The sequence below is a fragment of the Trachemys scripta genome, chromosome 3, assembly GCF_013100865.1.
Source record: "Trachemys scripta elegans isolate TJP31775 chromosome 3, CAS_Tse_1.0, whole genome shotgun sequence".
In the NCBI taxonomy this organism is placed as follows: domain Eukaryota; kingdom Metazoa; phylum Chordata; order Testudines; family Emydidae; genus Trachemys; species Trachemys scripta.
This window is the reverse complement of record NC_048300.1, coordinates 139,192,204-139,210,993: the sequence shown is the minus strand read 5'-3', so window position 1 is coordinate 139,210,993 and position 18,790 is coordinate 139,192,204. Positions and strand designations below refer to the sequence as shown.

The 18,790-nt window shown below is 42.0% G+C and overlaps 1 protein-coding gene across 2 annotated transcripts in view; it reads left to right on the top strand.

Moving 5' to 3' along the window:
* Positions 1-18,790, top strand: part of NT5E (5'-nucleotidase ecto) — a 41,594-nt gene that overhangs the window by 13,169 nt on the left and 9,635 nt on the right. The window contains exons 4-7 of one of the 2 annotated variants that reach the window (XM_034766096.1): positions 4,590-4,787; positions 9,852-10,006; positions 11,680-11,788; positions 13,640-13,789. In XM_034766096.1, the coding sequence (XP_034621987.1) occupies positions 4,590-4,787; positions 9,852-10,006; positions 11,680-11,788; positions 13,640-13,789 (612 nt within the window). The remainder of the gene's footprint in view (positions 1-4,589; positions 4,788-9,851; positions 10,007-11,679; positions 11,789-13,639; positions 13,790-18,790) is intronic. The other variant, XM_034766097.1, reaches the window with a different exon arrangement.

Genomic DNA, 18,790 nt, shown 5'->3' with positions numbered 1-18,790 from the left:
TTGGAGGAGGGCCTAATTCTATAGGATGCTAATTGTCTTTAACTCCTATTTGAAGACAACAGGATGTGAGGATGCACAGGAGGCACTCAGGAGCTTTTAGTATAAGGCACGGGTATTTTGAGGATTAATTAATGTCTACAAAGCATTTTGGTAGTGGAGGTATGTTACATATACAATGACTTCCTTTTATTATTAACACAATGTCATAGCAAGTCTATGAACTCCTCTTTGAGTCCCTCCACTGGCTACTGTTTTCAGCTCGAAGTCAAGCTTCTTGACCTCATCTGTTAAAACCCCCTTCTTACTCTCCTGATCTTGTCTCTTGTATAATCTCCCCACTCTGGCTAACCCCACTGCCCCTGAATTGATCTGTAAGACCATTATACTCTTTCTTCATATCCGTCTAGCTTGTCCACTTCTGTCTTGCAATATTGGCTTGGTTGTGGGAGAGTCTAAAATAGTTGCTGTTACTCTTTTAATAATTCATAGATGGGGGAAAAAATTCCCAATAATTCAAAACCATCAGGTTTTGCATATAGCTAATGTAACTGCGTGATCTTACTGCTGGTCCCCTTCCACTCCCCTGCTTCCCTTTTAGAGTTCCTTACCTTTGTTGAATCTTCTTTTGGGTTAATTGTAAGCTGAATAGTTTCAATCACCAGACATTAAGGAATAGCAGTCAACTATGAGATATTTCCCATCATGAGAAGACACAGTCGATTTGTATTAATTCAAAACAGAACAGCAAATAGCACCTATCCAAAACCAAACAAGTTCTAATAGATGTGTGTGCCAGTATGAAGCTACTCCATCCCACTAGAACAGACTCCCTCCAGGAGCATTACATGCAGTAATGTATTCTTAGTGCAAAGGGGGGAAAGCTAGCATGTTGTTGGTTCCCTGAGCCACACATGTGGAACAAATTTCACCCTGAGCCTCACTTACGTTCAAACAGCAGCTTAACATGACATGTGGTATCTTTCTCTCTCCTTGCTAGGATGCAACATGATTACTTTGCTTCCAAAACACCCATCCAAGGGGATATGGGCCATTGTAATGTTATTGCCTCTCCTTCTGTTTCCCAAAACACCATTTGAAAATGTCTGGAACATTAAGCTGATTCAGATATAGGTGTATTTATATTAAGGTGATTTTTTTTACAAGGTGAGATTTGTGCAATAAGGAGATATATTAATTATATAAGGTTAATATCCAAGCTTAGTCACAAATACAGCACCTAAGAGGGTGACAATTTCCACAGAAATAAGTGAAGAGAGATGGATTTTATCAGTGAAGTCACAAGCAGCTTTCTTTGCTAAATGTCTTGCATTTCACAGATAAAAATGTAAAATGTTCCTTTTTCTCCTCCCTTTCTTCTTCTTCTTGCCCCTCCCTCCCCCAATATTTCTTTAGATCTTGCCACTTAGCAAGAATGATGGCTTTTGTAGCTACTTTTTCCAACTGTCTGTTTCATTTCTCTACAACTCTTTACCCTACTTTATTTCTTTACAGTTCTTTAAAAATAAAAAAGTTCAGCAGCAGAGCAGAATCTGTCTACATTTTGAATGAAGGGGTAAATGTATTTGTGCTCATGCTGATAGTGAGCGTGCTCAGTAGTTTTTGATGGATTTCCATAGGAAAGATAGTAGGAGTTGGGGACTTGAAGGAAGCACTGGGACCTTTGACTTTAGTTAGCTAAGGAATCTGAACCTAATCCTTACAGTGGTCCACATGTCAGAACATGTCCTCCCCCCTCCTCTTGATTTCATTGAGAGTTAAATGCATGTAGGAAGTGCAAGACCAGGCCTTAATAGAGACCTACTCTACTCTGACCTCAGTAGGTGAACACTTAGTGAGTCGGGATATTATTAGTCCTCTGACCAGCTCTCTCTGGAATCAGGCCTGTGTGTTGCTGTGTTTCTCTAATTTTATTAACTAGACTTTCCTCTGAACATTGTGTCTGCTCTCTTAGGCCTGGTCTACACTGGGCGGAGCAAGCTAAGTCGGTCTAAGTTACGCAACTTCAGCTACAAAAATAACATAGCTGAAGTCGACGTACTTAGCACTACTTACCGTGGTGTCTTCACTGCGGTAGGTCGACTGCTGACGCTCCCTCGTTGATTCCGCCTATGCCTCTCGCTCCAGTGGAGTACCGGAGTCGACGGGAGAGTGCTTGGCTGTCGATTTATCGCGTCTTCACTAGACACGATAAATCGACCCCCGCCCCCACTGGATCGATCGCTGCGGAGGTAAGTGTAGACATACCTTTATTTACTAAAACTTTTTCTAAGGGCAAGTCCACACTACAAAATTAAGTCGACCTAAGTTACATTGACTTACAGCCACCAGTAATTAAACTGTTTTTGCACATCCACTCTGTGCTTCTTGTGTCTGGTGTGGGTCCTCATTAAGAGCACTTGTACCGACTTAACTGGCAGTGTGGGGCATTGTAGGAAAGCTTCTCAGAAGCAGAAACAGTCAACATAAGCAACGTAATATCTACACTGACACTTCGTCGACCTAACTACATTGACTTAAGCGTTACGCCACTCGTGGAGGTGGAGTTAAGTTGGTGTAGTGGGAGAGTTTCATTAATGAGAGCAAAAAGAACAGGAGTACTTGTGGCACCAATAAATAAATAAATTTTTTGTTAGTCTCTAAGGTGCCACAAGTACTCTTGTTCGTTTTTGTGAATACAGACTAACACAGCTACTACTCTGAAACCTGTCATTAATGAGAGCTGCATTTTAGCATAGACACTGAGTACAGTCAATGTAAGCTATCTTACGTTGACATAACTCTGTAGTGTAGACCAGGGCTAAGGAAGTGGTTGTCCTTTGGCTTGCATTTTTTTCAACAAGAATGTTGAACTTCTGTCAGCAACCTATAAAGTTTCCACAAAATTGTCACATAGAGTGTGACTTGACATCGCTCTTCCTTCTTGCCCCCTTTCTCTCTCTCTCCCTGTTCCTTCGGATTCTGATTTCCTGTCCCAGTCTTCTAGGGACTCTGTTGGCAATTTCCCCTCATCTCAGTGTTACTCTCTCTTTATCTATCTATTGAAAATAAGCACAAGCCACATTTATTATGAATAAAAATAGTATATGAATAAAAGTGACAGTGGCTAGTTTTTAAAGCAATCAAAATTAGCTGCAAGTCACGTGCCCAGCCATCACTGTGTAACTTGGGACCTACTTAACTGTGTGTGTAGAAAGATAGTAACACACTGTCCCTTTCCTTCTCTTCCATCCCTGCTTGTTTCACCACATTGCTGTTCCATTTCACTCTCTCTTTCCCTGCAGTTTATCTTCTCCATCAGCCTCTGCTTCCTTTTATTATTCTAGTTGTTTAGGAAGAATCACACCCTACAGTTTTGAATTAAGACATAGGAACCCTTGTAAGCACAACATTAATAACTTTAAACACAAAAACTACTTTCACCATCTACTTCATTGGTTTTGTTCATACGTGAAGGCAAGAAATTCCCCTGACTTGGATATGAAATAAATGCTTGTGCGCTTCCAGGATATCTAGGGGGGTTCTAATTCGGAAAGATCTAACTTTTTCTGTAAACGTGGAAGAAGTGAATATCCTAAAATAACCTCTGAGAGCTGTCTACACTGAATGCACGCAGATGCATTCATCTGTTCAGACCAAAAAAAAAAAGTACTTTGGCAGAGTCAAAGATTCTACTTTGATTTTTGGAAATACATACTCTGGCAGACTAGCTACAAACAAGCAGCTGAGTCTTCTAGCAGCATTACAATTACATCTGGGACCTGTTCCAGGAGCTCCATTTGCCTTGCCAACATTCACAGAAGTATTTATAGTTGGCAGGAGATAGCTGACTCGGGGACCCAAAATACAATTACAGTTCTTCCCGTGTATTCACAAATTACGTGGCAACTGGAATCTGGGACTAGAATGCTTTTCGTAGTGGGGTGATTTTTGGTAGAACCTTCAGACAAAAGTTTAATTTAAAAGGAGTTTAAAAAAATAAGAAGGTGTTACTGTTTCTTACATTATCCTCTGTAAACCTATTTTTAATTAAACAGAATCTAAGCGTTCAACTGAGAAGTGTGCATGGAGCTTTGATAAGCCTCTTCTCCTTTTTGGATGAATATCTTATAGTACGAAAGTACGAAGTCCATCTCATCAAGGAATAATGTGATAACGTAGTAATTTGTTATAGTCACCTCCTTAGATTTATGCTTTTTGGGCTTCGTGGTTCCAGAAAAATGTCACCTGAGAAGCCAAGTTATCAATAAAGCAGAAGGCAAAAATCCAACAATTTATATATGATGGAAAAATCATTATTTTTTTTGTTTTTGTTTTAATTCTCAGTTAATTGCTATGAGTTAGAGATCTTGCAGCAAAGTAAGAGGTTAAAATCAACTCAACTTTTTCACTTCTACAAGGAGAAAATACACCCTTGCACTCAAGTCCTGAAGAACCTTATTTTATTTCCAAATTATTATTTAATAGATATTAAATATTCCATATATTCTTTTAAGGAAGAAAAGCCTATTTGAAAGTCCTTACTGATAATTTTCTGAAGATAAAATACTTGTGTGGTTATTTTGTTTCAGGCCCCCCACCTTCCAATGAAATGCCAGCTGGCAACTATCCATTCCTGGTGACGTCAGATGATGGGAGGCAGGTGCCAGTGGTACAAGCCTATGCTTTTGGGAAATATCTTGGTTATTTAAATGTAACATTTGATGATCAAGGAAATGTAATTAGAACATCTGGAAACCCTATTTTGCTAAATAGCAGTATTCCTGAAGGTATGTGAAACAGAGATTTGAGTTTCTATAGATCAACCAGCTAAACTTTTAGCTTTATTGCTTTTTTTAAAAGTAAAGTACAATGCTACAGGAGAATTTAGCATTCCTCTTAATTTGGTCGTCTTTGGCATCAAGTTGTGGCTACATTATAAGGCTATAATCTGCTTTCTTCACTGACTCCTTTCAGCAATCAAACAAGTTTCCAGTTTATCACATTTCAGGTGTTTGGGTTTTTTTGGGTCTATGTAAAATCACTAATCGCTTCTTCACGACATTCAGGCGATATATTTCCATGACATTTAGCATTTTTAGGCTACTCTATAGACATTTCATTTTAATATTGCTTAAATGGGCATGAAGAGTAAACTAACATCTTATCCCATAAGGATGATTCCTTCAGAACAGAGTTTGGAGCAGGATGGGGAACTCTGGGCTCTTGGTATCTCTGCACTTGGTTTGTGGACAAAGAAAGGGCTTTGATCTGAGGTTGTCAAGCCAGCACTTTTCTTGCGCATTTCAGTTCACTCTAATTGTAAAAACAACCAAGCAGTTTTATGTGGGTTGCTCATGACCTTTTAAATACATTCAGGCAAAGCACATCAATGTGCAAATGTAATATACAAAAAACATATGTTTTTCATCAAACATTATAAAACTGTGGAGGAGGAAAATCCTTCCATGGTTTGTTTTGTAAATACATATCTCATATACTTCCAACCCAGCCATCCTGTTTGTTTCATTTAGTGGTTGCTTCCTGTCTGATGTACAGATTAAGAGTTCTCTGGATGTGTATTCTTTGTTGCTTGTCTGTTCGTTGCCTCCCACCGTGGGGCCCTGATCGTGGTTTGGAGCTCTTAGGCACTACCAGCATATAAATAGTCAATTTTGAAGTGACCTATTCTTCTAGGTGTTTCAGCTTTGCCAGTCACATGGTTTTCACAAGTTTTATGAGCTTAATTAAACCAGGTCTTGAACATTATAGTAATTCTCCAATGTCTGTGAATGTTATAATTCAGACTACTAGATATATACATGGTGAAGTACAGTATTCTTAATGCTTATATGTTGCTTGCAAATTAACCTTGTAACGTGCCAAATGATATACACAATACAAAATCATCAGAGAAATTGTATGATGGCTGTATCCAAGTTATGTTTGGTTTCCGAAAATAAACCATCAATTTGCTACTAATAGGATATCTATGCATATAAAATTAATTCCTAGTTGAGTAATCCTATATGGTTATTTGGGTTATTGGTAAGATTGTTCAGTTTTGAAATATGCAAATAGTGTTTTAAACAAATTTGTAAGGTAGTGATGCTATAACTAGGCGTAACTGAGATAAGTAAGAGAAAATTTAGTTTGAATGTTTAAAAAAAAAAAAAAAAAAAGTTTCTGCTGGACCAAAGGACATGGTAGAAGTCCCATTGATTGGCAGTTTAAAAGAAGCCTGGGCAAAAGTAATTGCAAATGTACTGCAGGGAATAATCCTGCAGTGGCAGGGGATCAATTCACTCACCTAATTCTATTTTCTCCCTATTTCTGGGTTTTATGATTATAATGAATATTGTAATCTTGTAACAAGTAGGATCCTCCGTAATTTCACTCATAATTGGATTTCGTGTAAAGTAAATTTTGATATTATTCAATGAGGTCTCATGCAAGGAAAGGTTAATATATTCTAGAATCACTAAGGAGCAAATTTTCCATAAAATTTGTATGAACGTAGGGATCTAATTAATGGAAGACTTCTTCTTCGAGATGTATTGCTTATGTCTATTCCAGGCTAGGTGTGTGCATGCCATGTACACAGTTGCCAGAGATTTTTCCCTGAGTGGTAGCCGTTGGGCCAGCTCGAGTGCTCTCTGGAGTCGCATGCACATGCACCAGTATAAGGGGCCCCCCTGGCCCCGTGCCCTCTCAGTTCCTTCTTGCCGTCCATGACGCTTGCCTGGATGATCCTCCTTGGTCTTGCAAGGCTTCTTTCCCAGTGGTTTGGACTTCTCTGTCGTATATTGCATAGTTAGTATACTTAGTGTATATAGTTCTTAGTGTTAGTTTATGTAATAGCGTTAATAGTTGTCCCTGTCATTGAGGGACTTCCGCCACAGGGGCTGGACATGTCCCAGTCCCCAGGCTTCAAGCTGTGTGCCTCCTGTGGCAAGCCAATGCCAGTGAGTGACCCACACTCTAGCTGTCTAAAGTGCCTCAGGGAATCTCATGTTAAAGAGAAGTGTCAGATCTACAGGGGTTTCAAACCGTGCACACACAAGGATGGGATATTCGTCTAAAGGCCTTATCCATGGAGGCAGCCCTCAGACCGGTCTTGCAGCTGAGCCGCTCCAAATTGGCGCCAAGCACTTCAGCATGCAAGCCAATTGACAATTGTCTGATCGAGAGTCACTCACAGGCTCAGGTCCAACACAGCATCAGTACAGTATACGCCACCTTCCAGGCCCTGGGTCTGTTGATAACAAGTGGAAGTCAACTCTGGTCCTGGTTCAGAGAATAGAATTCATCATGGCAGTGCTCGATTTGACACAGGCCAAGGCCTACCTATCAGAGCCAGATTCTGAGCTATATCAGACCTGATCTCCGTCACGACTCACCCGGTAACAATTGCTCGTGTCTGCCTCAAACTATTGGGACGCATGGCGGCATGTACCGATGTGGTACAGTACCAAAGGATATGCCTCAGACCCCATCCAGATGTGGCTGGCATCAGTCTACTCCCTGAGAAGACATCACCTAGACTCAATACTCACGATTCCACCTCCGGTCATCGCTTTGTTGACCTGGTGGAGAGACCTAGGATCAGTAATGGTAGGGATATCCTTTGCTGCTCTTCAATCATCCATTACCCTAGTCTGAGATACATCAGGGTGAGGAGCCCATCTTGGCAGTTTCAGGACTCAAGGCTTCTGGTCCCAGGAGGAACTTGCCCTGCATATAAATGTTAGGTATGCTTGGCTTCCCCAGATCTCAGGCAGAGTGGTGCAGGTTCTGATGGACAACACTGCATCAGTGTTTTCCATCAACAACCAGGGAGGAGCACTGTGCCAGGAGGTTCTCCAGCTATGGGACTTTTGCATGAAACACGTCATTCACCTTGAGGCATCACATCTCCTGGGAGCCCAAAATGCCCTGGCAGATCACCTCAGCAGATCCTTTTCTTCTTCTTCTCACCATGAGTGGTCTCTTCACCTGGAGGTTGTCAGTGTCATCTTCCAGAGGTGGGGGCCTCCCCTGGAGGACCTGTTCGCCACAAGGCAGAACAGGAAATGCCATCAGTTCTGCTCACTATATGGGCTACCTTTACGATGCTTTCCAGCTCTCAGGGGCAGACCACCTACTGTATGCCTTCCCATTGATTCCATGGGTTCACAAGGTCCTCCTGAAAATCACAGGACAAGGCAAAGGTTATCCTCATAGCACTGGCATGGCCACACCAGCATTGGTTTGCCACGCTTCTGGACCTCTCCGTAGCAGGTCCACTCACACTCTCACTCCCCCTGGACTTGATTTCACAAGACCATGGCCAGTTGCTTCACCTGAACCTCGCCTCCCTGCACCTGACTGCATGGTTGCTATGTGGCTGAACCCTGAAGAGCAGGCCTGCTCGCTAAGGGCTTGTCAGGTCTTGATAGGTGGTAGGAAACCCTCCCCCAGGACTACCTACCTGGCCAAGTGGAAATGTTTCACTTGTTGGGCCTCCGAGCTGAACCTCTCTCCATCCTGATCTTCTCTGCAGTCAACTGTAGACTATCTGCTACACCTAAAGCCTCAGTGTCTGTCTCTCTCATATATTAAGGTTCACCTGGCAGCCATCTCTACTTTCCACCCTCTGTGGTGAATGGCAGATCTGTGTTCTCCCACAAGATGATGGCTTGATTTCTCATGGGGCTGGAAACACTCTACTCTCAAGTTCATGAGTCTCTTCCCCCTACGGACCTAAACCTGGTCCTGTCGAGGCTCACAGGGCCACCCTTTGAATTGTTGGAATCATGCTCTCTACTGCTTCTCTCCCCGTAATAGGTCACCTTCTTGGTGGCAATTACCTCAGCCAGAAAGGTCTCTGAAATCAAAGCTGTGACCTCAGATCTCAGGTTTGTAGTGGGTCAGTGCCCCCTTAAACAGTGTTGTCCAAGGACAAGGTCCAGCTGTGCCCCCATCTGCCCTTCCTACCAAAAGTGGTGTCACAATTCCAGAACTAGGATATTTTTCTGTTTTCTTCCCAAAACCTTACAAGACCCAAGGAGGAATGGTGCCTTCATACGTTGGATATTAGGCGGGCCCTCGCCTTTTACATTGAGAAAACTAAGTCCTTCTGCAAGTACACCCAACTCTTTGTAGCAATTGTGGAAAGAAGGAGAGGGGTACCCATGTCATTCCAGAGAATCTCATCCTGGATAACCACCTGTATCTGAACTTGCTACAAGCAGGCAAAAGTTCCACCTCCAGTCATAGTCATTGCTCATTCCTCAAGAGCCCAAGCTTAGTTGGCAGCATTCCTTGCACAGGTACCCATCCAGGACATTTGCAGAGCTGCAACCTGGTTGTCTGTTCAGACCTTCACTTCTCACTAAGCCATCACCCAGTGGGCCTGCGATGTGCCGGTTTCAGGAGAGCAGTGTTGCAGTCAGCATGTCCATGAACTCCAAGCCCACCTCCGGGGGTACTGCTTGTGAGTCAACTACCATGTAATGGATATGAACAAGCACTTGAAGAAAAAACGTTTACTAACCTTTTGTAACTGTTGTTCTTCGAGATGTTTCTCATTTCCATTCCATGACCCAACCTCCTGCCCTTCTGTTGGAGTTAGCCGGCAAGAAGGAACTGAAAGGGTGGGGTCGGGGGTGCCCCTTTTACCAATGCATATGTGCATGACTCCAGAGGGTGCTAGTGCCAGCCCAAAAGATGCCACAGAGGGGGAAAGTCTCCAGCAACTGTGCACGCGGTGCGCACGCACCTAGTATGGAATGGTCATGAGCAACACATTTCGAAGAATAACAGTTACAAAAGGTTAGTAACCATTTTAACCTCATTCTATGCTTCTATTTTAGATAGAGTCTTGAAAGAAGAAGTTGACAAGTGGAAGATACAGCTAAATAATTTTTCTTCCCAAGTGATAGGAAAAACTATAGTTTACCTAAATGGTACAAGTCAGGCATGCCGTTTCCAAGAATGCAACTTGGGAAATTTGATTTGTGATGCCATGGTAAGAAACGACAGACTATAATTTAATCTGAATTAATATTTGAGGGCTTTGGGACAATTCAGCTTTACTGGACTCTCTAGAGAGTTCTATGATTCTTAGGGTTTTGTGTTGCTTTCATGTTAAAGTCTGGTAATAGTGAGATCCCTAGCAGAGCTCATAGAATTCTGAGGCAGCAGTTACTCCTTTCATAAGTGTTTGACATAGAAGATCTACCAGTTCCTGGATAGGTCTGGAATATGTTTAGCTCTCCCTTTTGGACTTGATCCTGAGAGTCTCAAAACTCCCACAATACTCATTAAAGTCAATGAATAGCTCTCAGGAACTCACTGCTATGCAAGTTTCAGGATGAAACTCCTTATGTGGGGCCAGGGCTGTTCTCAATAGAGCAAAAAAGAGAACGGATCAGAAATTGTTCATTTATCCCTGGCACTTGTTGCACAGAGTTGTGTGGATACTACAAACTCTCTGGGAATAGTCATTTGAAATTTTAATCAAATTTGCTTTGATTATTAGTGTAGTGGATGGTGCCCAATATTCACAGAAAGACAATTTCTCGTTCATAAACAAGTTTTTATGCTGAAAATTTGCTGAAGAACTAAGGCTCCCAATTAATTTTTAATTCCCATGGCTGTTGTTCATGTCCAAGGAGATTTGAATTAGAGTAAAAAAATTTTCAACACCATCAAATGCTCCACTAAAATCCCAATACAGTGATCGCTGCTATCTCTTCCCTTCAACCACTATTTTTGTAATTTACCTGACAAAGATACTAGATTAGTCTGGTAGTGTTTATTCTTAAACCAGGCTGATTATTGCCTCATTATTCTATAGCAGTCTTTTGATTCTCTTGCTGAGTGTGTTTTCCATTTACTTTACTAGAGATAAATGCAGGAGGATCTCATTAAGTGAGGGTCTAATTTGGTCCTCTGAGCAACAGGTATATAGATTGCTCTTTACTTTTTGGAAAAATCTGCACTCCATTTGCTTTCCTCCAACCTTCTAGTTCTCTACCTTCCCAGGATTTTTAAGAAGGTTTCAAATATTAAATGCTAGTGATACAGTAAGTTGCTCTGTCAGGTCCCTTAATAATCTTGAAGGCACATCATTAGACTGGTTTATGTGTTTAAATTTTCTAATTATTCCCCTTCAAGGTTTTTATGAACAGCTATATTTAAGGTCTTTCACATTTCCTAATTTTTGAGAGATGTGTAAGTTATTGCTCTGTATTTCAACATTTTCTGAAATAACACATCACCCTTTAATTTTCCTTTATGACACTGTCTATGAATCATCCCTTCCCTCATTTAGTTTTGGCTTTAGAGGGTGCAGTTTAGGTTTCTACCTCCTATAATGTCACACTCTGGTTTTCAAAAAATTCCAGAGATCAGAGGAAGAAAAGACCGAGAGAGGCTTATTTTTAAACTTTATCTGTTTGTAAAAATAATAAATAATAAAACTATGGCTGCAGAATTTTTAAAAGTTTGTTCTTTAAAGATAGCTGTAAATGGCATGATTGATTAATTGGTTTTCTCCCTAACTCCTAGGGAGAAATCCAGGCCCACCAACCTGGAAAAAGCTCCCAGAAACTCCGATTTTGTAACTTGTAAAATTCCTGCATCTAGATTAAGCAAAGATTAAAAAGTGGTTAAAAATATTTTATGCTAATGTTACAGATTTACAATAATCTCAAACATCGAGATGAAAATACATGGAATCATGTTTCAATGTGCATCATAAATGGCGGAGGGATACGGTCACCCATTGATGAACGCAACAATAATGGTATGGTAGCTTGTTTAATGCTGCTTTTTATACTGTTGCCTGTACTTTTACATATTTTGCTATCATGCACTATACCAACTACAAAAGAACAGCTTTTCTGGATTCAGGACTATGGCCCTGATCCTGCCAATGCTTATAATTTTTAGTTGATGTCAGTAGTTTCACTGGAACCACTAACATGCATAAAAGTTAAGCACATTGTATACATAACTGATTCTGAAACGCAATCAGAAACAACTAATATCTATATTTCAGTTCTTGAAGGTACACAGTAAATCCCAAGAATTAACAAATTAATTGAGCAAGCACCAATAGAATACTGGAATTTTAAGAATAATGAATAATATTCTCTCAATAGAGCTTATCCATTTTTGTATTCTAGACATAATCAAAATAGAGTTCCACCAACAGATAAAATTGGATCATATAAAAATCTGAAATAGCTTACAGCCATACTACCTCTTGTAAGTCTGGCCTAGACACCTAGGCTGCATCTGCCCTGAGGCTATTCTCAACTTCTCCCACTGTTAGTTTAGCACTAATGCAGCTGCAGCCATGCTGGCACTGGTGACCGAACTAGCAGGGTTTGGTCACTGATGTTTTTACCACTATGGCTTGTCATTATGCTCAGAAGAAGTGGAGATGGTATTCTTCACTTCCTGTTCTAAACTTATGTAGGGTGGCTATGTCTGTTAGAAACCTGTTATGTTCTGCCACATAAGTAAGTAAATTCTGTATCCTCTTATGGTGCCATATATTCAGTCTAATATTATAAAATCTAAGAACAATTTGTTTTAATTTTGGATAACTCATTTTGTAGGACTACTATAGCAATTGAAAGCAACAGCATAAGCTGGCTAAATTTTGTAAGAACTTCTGTTTTTTCTTGTCCCCAAATTGACAGGTAGCCATTTTCCACTTATCTTCTTTCATATGGCAAGAGAGGTGATAAGCAACATTCAAATAACCCAATTCAGAGTAGTGAGCCAGCAGGTCGCTTGGGAAGTGGCTTGGTGTAAATTCTGAGATGTTGCTGGCAAACAATTGAAGCGAGTATTCATTTACAGTGAGGTCCGTCATTTGCGACTGGTGCCCAGAGTCATTTTGCGCCGTTTCCAGGGTAGGTTGAAGCCTGGAAGTACTTTTGTCGAGTTGGCAGTAAGGTGATTGCTTGGGACGTTGGCATTGTCCCAGAATTCTTTCCTGTGTGCCTCAGGATTGCATGACAATGCTTAAGAGCTTTAGCCCAATCCCAAAAAGGCTTGTGATATTTCAGGCATATCTTTGGGAAGTTCTGGAGGTCCTCAACAGTGTCCGTGTCCTTCTCCTTCAGAACTTTTGGAAGATAGTCATACATAGCATGGGACAGACCTCCTACATTAAGTAGGTACACATGTAAAGCTGGTCCTATGGTTCTCTGCTTCTGTCCCAGACAAGGACTCTTGACAGATTTTTGCATTACTAATCCATACCAGGAGATCGACAAACTGACGTCTGGTAGCCTTTTGACAATATTCATTGTGTTCATTATTAATATGTAGCAGAAGCACCACATAAAGGTTGTCACCTTGCTCCCATTTCCACTAGTGAAGCTGCAGTATAGGTGGGTTATGCATATCACAACATAAGCAGAGGTAGAAAATCCTTAGATATGTCTAGCTGGCCAGTTTGGAAAACTGAGATGCAGATCAAAAGATGGAGTCTATACTCCTGTACTATTAAATTACATTGCTTCAAATGATACACGGCTTTATAGGTTATGTAGCACACTATTAAGTGATCTTAAACAAGATATGTAAGGTGCTTTATTATGAAGAACATTTGTTTACATAAAGTGTTGTTCTATCCAAGGTACTATTACGATGGAGGACCTGCTAGCTGTGCTGCCATTTGGAAGTACTTTTGATCTGATTGAGTTAAAAGGCTCCACTCTCAAAGAAGCATTTGAGCATGGTGTGCGCAGACATGGACAAGGAACTGGCGAGCTGCTGCAGGTTGGGGGTTAGTTACTCTCCCTTTTTTTTTTTTTTTTTTTTTTTTTTTTTAATTATTATTATTCTCTTTCCAATATAGCCATACTTCATGCTGCCCTTGTTGGCATTTATACCTCTGGGGAACCAGCTGCACTGCCCCAAATGGAAATGAAATAAAATTGAAAATACATTTATCTTCGTGGTAGTTCTATGCACCATTCTGTTGCACAGCTTTTCTCCTCCTTCATCACTAATGAAATCTAGAGGCAGGTCAGTGTTGTTGCTGGAGGCTACAGGACTAACTTCTCCCCCTTTGTACCAGATTTTTTGCCTCTGGGGGTGGAACAAGTTGGTGGTTCAGTTTCCCCCACCATTTTGTTTTTGACTTTATTTTTATTCATTGTTGTGCGGCTGCGACATCAGTCTTCCCCCTCCTCCCCGGATCAGGTAAATAGCAGCATGGTGGCTTCAACCACCTGCACCTGTTGTTCCCGTGCTTCTCTGCAGGACTCCTCTGCCCCCTCAGAACAAAACTAAGTAATGTTCCCTGCGTGAGGCAGCACTTAGATACTCTACTGAGGGCAAATTGTGCCCTGCCTGTTCCCAACCAGCTGAGCCCCGTGCTGCCAGATACAGGGCTCAGAGTCAGACCAGCAGCTCGGGTCCCCACCCTGCCCCGAGGAGCCGTGACTCCAATGCAGAAAAGCCTGAGCAGGAGCTTCTGAGCATCTGGGGGGAGAGAAGGACGCTACCCAGCCAGCTCAGGAGGTAGGTTGCTCAACAGACCTGGGCCAGAGGGAAAGACGCCCCTGAAAGGAGCCAAAGTCCCTCCCTGACCCCCGGCTACTGAAGTGGGGCCTCTTCTCCCTGAGGGAAAGAAAAAAGGCTCCTATACTGCTCCCTTGCCTCCCCCTGTGAATTGAGGGATTCTTATGATGTTCAAAGATAAGTCTGGCAAACCCCTCGGGGTCCCAAAAAGGTAAAGCAAGCATCACCTTTGCAGCGCAGCAGTTAATATTGTCAGTGAACAATGTATGCAATTGTCAGTGGACAATGGATGCAAACAGGAGTTAAACCCTTCCTTTGCCTTCCTCAGGCAGTGTTTGCTGGGGCTTTTCTGCTACACAGAGGCTCTCGAGTGTTCTGTATCATGCTCACCACCTCTTCCCCAACCCTGCAGCATGTCTGGGCCAGCAGAGGAGCTTGTCCTTCCAGGGCAGTCCTGCCTCAGGCTGCAATATAAAGGGAATTGTGGTTGTCTGGCCTTCCACTCACAACCATCACTCTGCCAGGGAAAAGGGCTCAGATTTCACACAGCAGTAGAATGGAATTGTGGCTTCTGATCATCAGCCAGAATTTAAACCCTTGCACTGCCCAGAAATGGCTTAGAAGCTGGAAGGTAGGAAAGAGTCTCTCGCTCTCGCCCCTCCCAATGACTGTCTCCACATTAAAGCCTGAGGAGTACTTCAGGCAGTCTGACCAGAAGAGATGAGGATTCCATTCCCAACCACGCTGCACCATCATGGGGTTACAGAGGTGTAAGTGTGAGATCCCTTCCCATGTTCAAAATGATCCTGACTGACTGCTTGACTGCACGGTGGGGAAATGGGCACCCCGGGGATGGGATTTTTAATATGCACTAATGTGCTGCACATTAACTAGTCCACATCTGCCTGTTAATGCTCACGAAGAGTTCCCTAGTGTGTGTTAACAGCACTACGTTAAAGCACACTAGGGCACTTCTTGTGTGCACCAGCAGGGTCTACACGGACCAACTAACGTGCACCATGTTAGTGCATGTTAGAAATCCTAACCTCGTCATGTCTACATAGTGATGTAATGGGCAAGACCTGAGTAAAGACCCGAGTGGTACTAGACTGCTCCTACTTACGTGGGTGCTAGCTAGGCTGGAGGAGAAATGCAGGCAGCCTTTCAAACTCTCCTGGACACTTAGCAAGCTATTCCTACAATCAAGATGTGTACCAGTAGCCCTCCTTGGTGGTATGATCCCCCAGACCAGGACAGATAGCAAGCTACCTCCTGCCTCTAACGTCCAGGGCAAGTACCACACATACATAATCAAAGAATCCTCTCTTCCTTCCCCCCCCCCCCCAAAAAACAAACAAACAAACAAACAAAAAAAAACCTGCAAGACTTTTTCAGTACAGGATGCTGCTAGTGGCTAACAAGGAACTCATTAATTTAGTAAAATACCATATTACATACAGTTTCCCCTGGATACCTCCCTAGTACATCATAAGATCTAAATGTAGACTTCTCATTAAAGCCAAATGTTAAACTAAGTGTTTCCATAAAAACAAATTCCATAAATGTTGGGAGTGTAAGACTGGCTTCAGGTGGTTTGTTACTTCCAAAAAAGGAAGAAAAAAATGGACAAATAAAAAGCCCCATAGCTCATAAGAGCGATGATGCACTGCTTCAGATATACCCTTTCAGACCAAACACATTGCATATACTTTACTAAGAAAAGCCTTCCTCATCTAGGGGTATGATCCTTGCTTGGAGTGACATGTCTCAGATTTTGTCCTGGACAAACTCTTGATGTGATTTGTGATGAGCAATGGCTTCTAACTCTCTGGCTACAAGGAATCCATGTTATGCCCATGAATAGCTATTACTCATCCTAAACAGATATCTTGTGCATCCCAATTTCCAGATGAGGAGCTGTTTGTGGAGGCAGAGAAATTAGTAGCTGAGAGATCACAGAGGTCTCAACCCTCACTATCAAAACCAGCGTAAAAAATCCATTGGTTGCTACCAATACCAAGGGTATCCAAGAAGGGATTATTCCTCTAGCAGAAGAAAAATCTGGAGTAGGGCTGGAATTATGAATAATATTAGAAATTCATATTAATAATATGAGACCACCAGACACTAATTTAACCATAAATTCCTATATTAAGTACAAAGGCAAAATGGTATTTTATACAATTGCTCTAAACATGCCTAACAGCCTGAAAATAAAGTCACTACACCCAATACAGTAACAAAGTATTCATGGCCGTGATCATTATACTTACAAGTAGGCCAGGCCTAGGGAAAGCTATCTCATTTGGGCAGATCAGGTAGGGTCTAACAAAGAACCCTCAAATTCAAAACTTTTTTTATACCCTTTAACAAACAAGTGATGTCATTGCCAATTACTGACTTCAGCTAAAAAACCAATTTCAGACAATTGCTTCTTTGTTCCAATCACCTTTCTTCCCAAGGCCTTTCTGGCCAACAGTTTTCCATTGCACCTGACTTCAGATAGGTTCTACTTTTAAAATAATACTGGGAACATTATTTATGTTGGCTCCTTTTTAGACAGATTTCCTTTGTCTTATTTAAAACCATCTGCAGTCACCCTTATCAGCCAGAGGTCTTCTTTTTAGAAGCGTCCCCTTATCTCAGTTATTCTTTGAGCCAGATATCCTATCTACTTCATTCCTTCTGGCCTTATAACTCATTGTTTTCAAGGCCTCCCTTCTGCTTGTGAGTCAGGGCCTTTCTTTGCAACACGCATCTATTTCCTTAACCAAGCTTAAGCTGACACATTCTTTAATTTCATATTTATGCTACAAACAGAAACTTCCAAGGAAACCTAAGTAAGTTTTCTTTCAAACCAACAAAATCCTCAGCATGACGGGGAGGGGAGGTGCATTTGTGTACAAGAGCTTACAGTTCCACCACAAGATCCTTCCTTCTGATTCATCCTTTGCATCCTGAGTCTTAAGTGGCAGGTAGTAGTCAGAGTAAAGCATAGGTCGCACATTAATCCTATATCCCTGCATAGCTAGCATGCTAATCAGTACCTTGTGCAGGGAAATAGTCTATCAGAAACCGTGATGGGGATGGTCAGGCCTAGCAGTCAGAGCTGTGGCAGCAGCCAGAGCCAGGATCAGGAGTCCAGAGCAGGGTTGGAACAAGGTGAGAGTAAGAGCAAGGCAGGGACAGGAGAGGAACAAGCCTGGAGCAGGCTATGACTTGTGGATTCTGTTTCCGCTATCAGGTAGAGAAGAGTTCCAACTCATGAATCACCAAACCAGCTCCAGGCATGTGGCTTGGCTGGAACCTAGCACAGGAGTGACTCATCTGTGCATGTGGTTTAATCAGGCTCTGGTTCAGGGATGACTCAGAATATCAGGGTTGGAAGGGACTGCGGGAGATCATCTACTCCGTGCTCAAAGCAGGACCAATCCCCAGACAGATTTTTGCCCCATATCCCTAAATTGCCCCCTCAGGGATTGAACTCACAACCCTGGGTTTAGCAGGCCAATGTTCAAACCACTGAGCTATTCCTCCCCTTACACAGACTCAGTCATAACTGGAAAGCTGCTGGAAAGGATTCATAGCTACAGGTCCTTCAAAATCCAGAAGAGCTTTTGATTCCAATGCAGAGAATTGCTCACCCAGATTTCAAAAAAAGACATGGCTCTGGCTGTAATTTTACCATAACGGTAAAGATTTGCAAAGATACAAGACTTTGCATCAGTCACTTCCTGAGGGGGTCATCAGTAGCCAGTTGTCTCCAATGAGTAGGATTGCTGGTATTGTGCATCAGCTCTATCCCCTGAGCAGGTTTCTGAAAATGTGCCTGCAGAAATTCTTTGAGAGCCTAGAAACATGCAACTGATGCAGTGGAAAATGAGGTGTCATTCTAAGATCACATCTGAAGGCCTCTTTGTGCGCAGATGGGTGCAAACAACATGCTGAGAGTTAACCCAATTTTCACTCTAGACCTTGCATACTCACTCTGGAAGCAAGCCTGACTGGGGAGCAGATTTGGAAGACAGACTTCCAAAAGCACAGAGTACACATCCCTTTACTTCACTTTGACAGCATTATCACAATGTGTCTGGACAAAAAACTAAAAAGCACAAACATAGTCACATGGAATTGGACCAATAGTCCATTAAGGTCTATGACAGTGGCTAGTACCAGCTGCACCAGTAGAAGGTGCAAGAGACTACCTACCAGGCAATCACAGAGAAGTCGCCTACTACCTTCCATTCAAGGTTGTCTTATG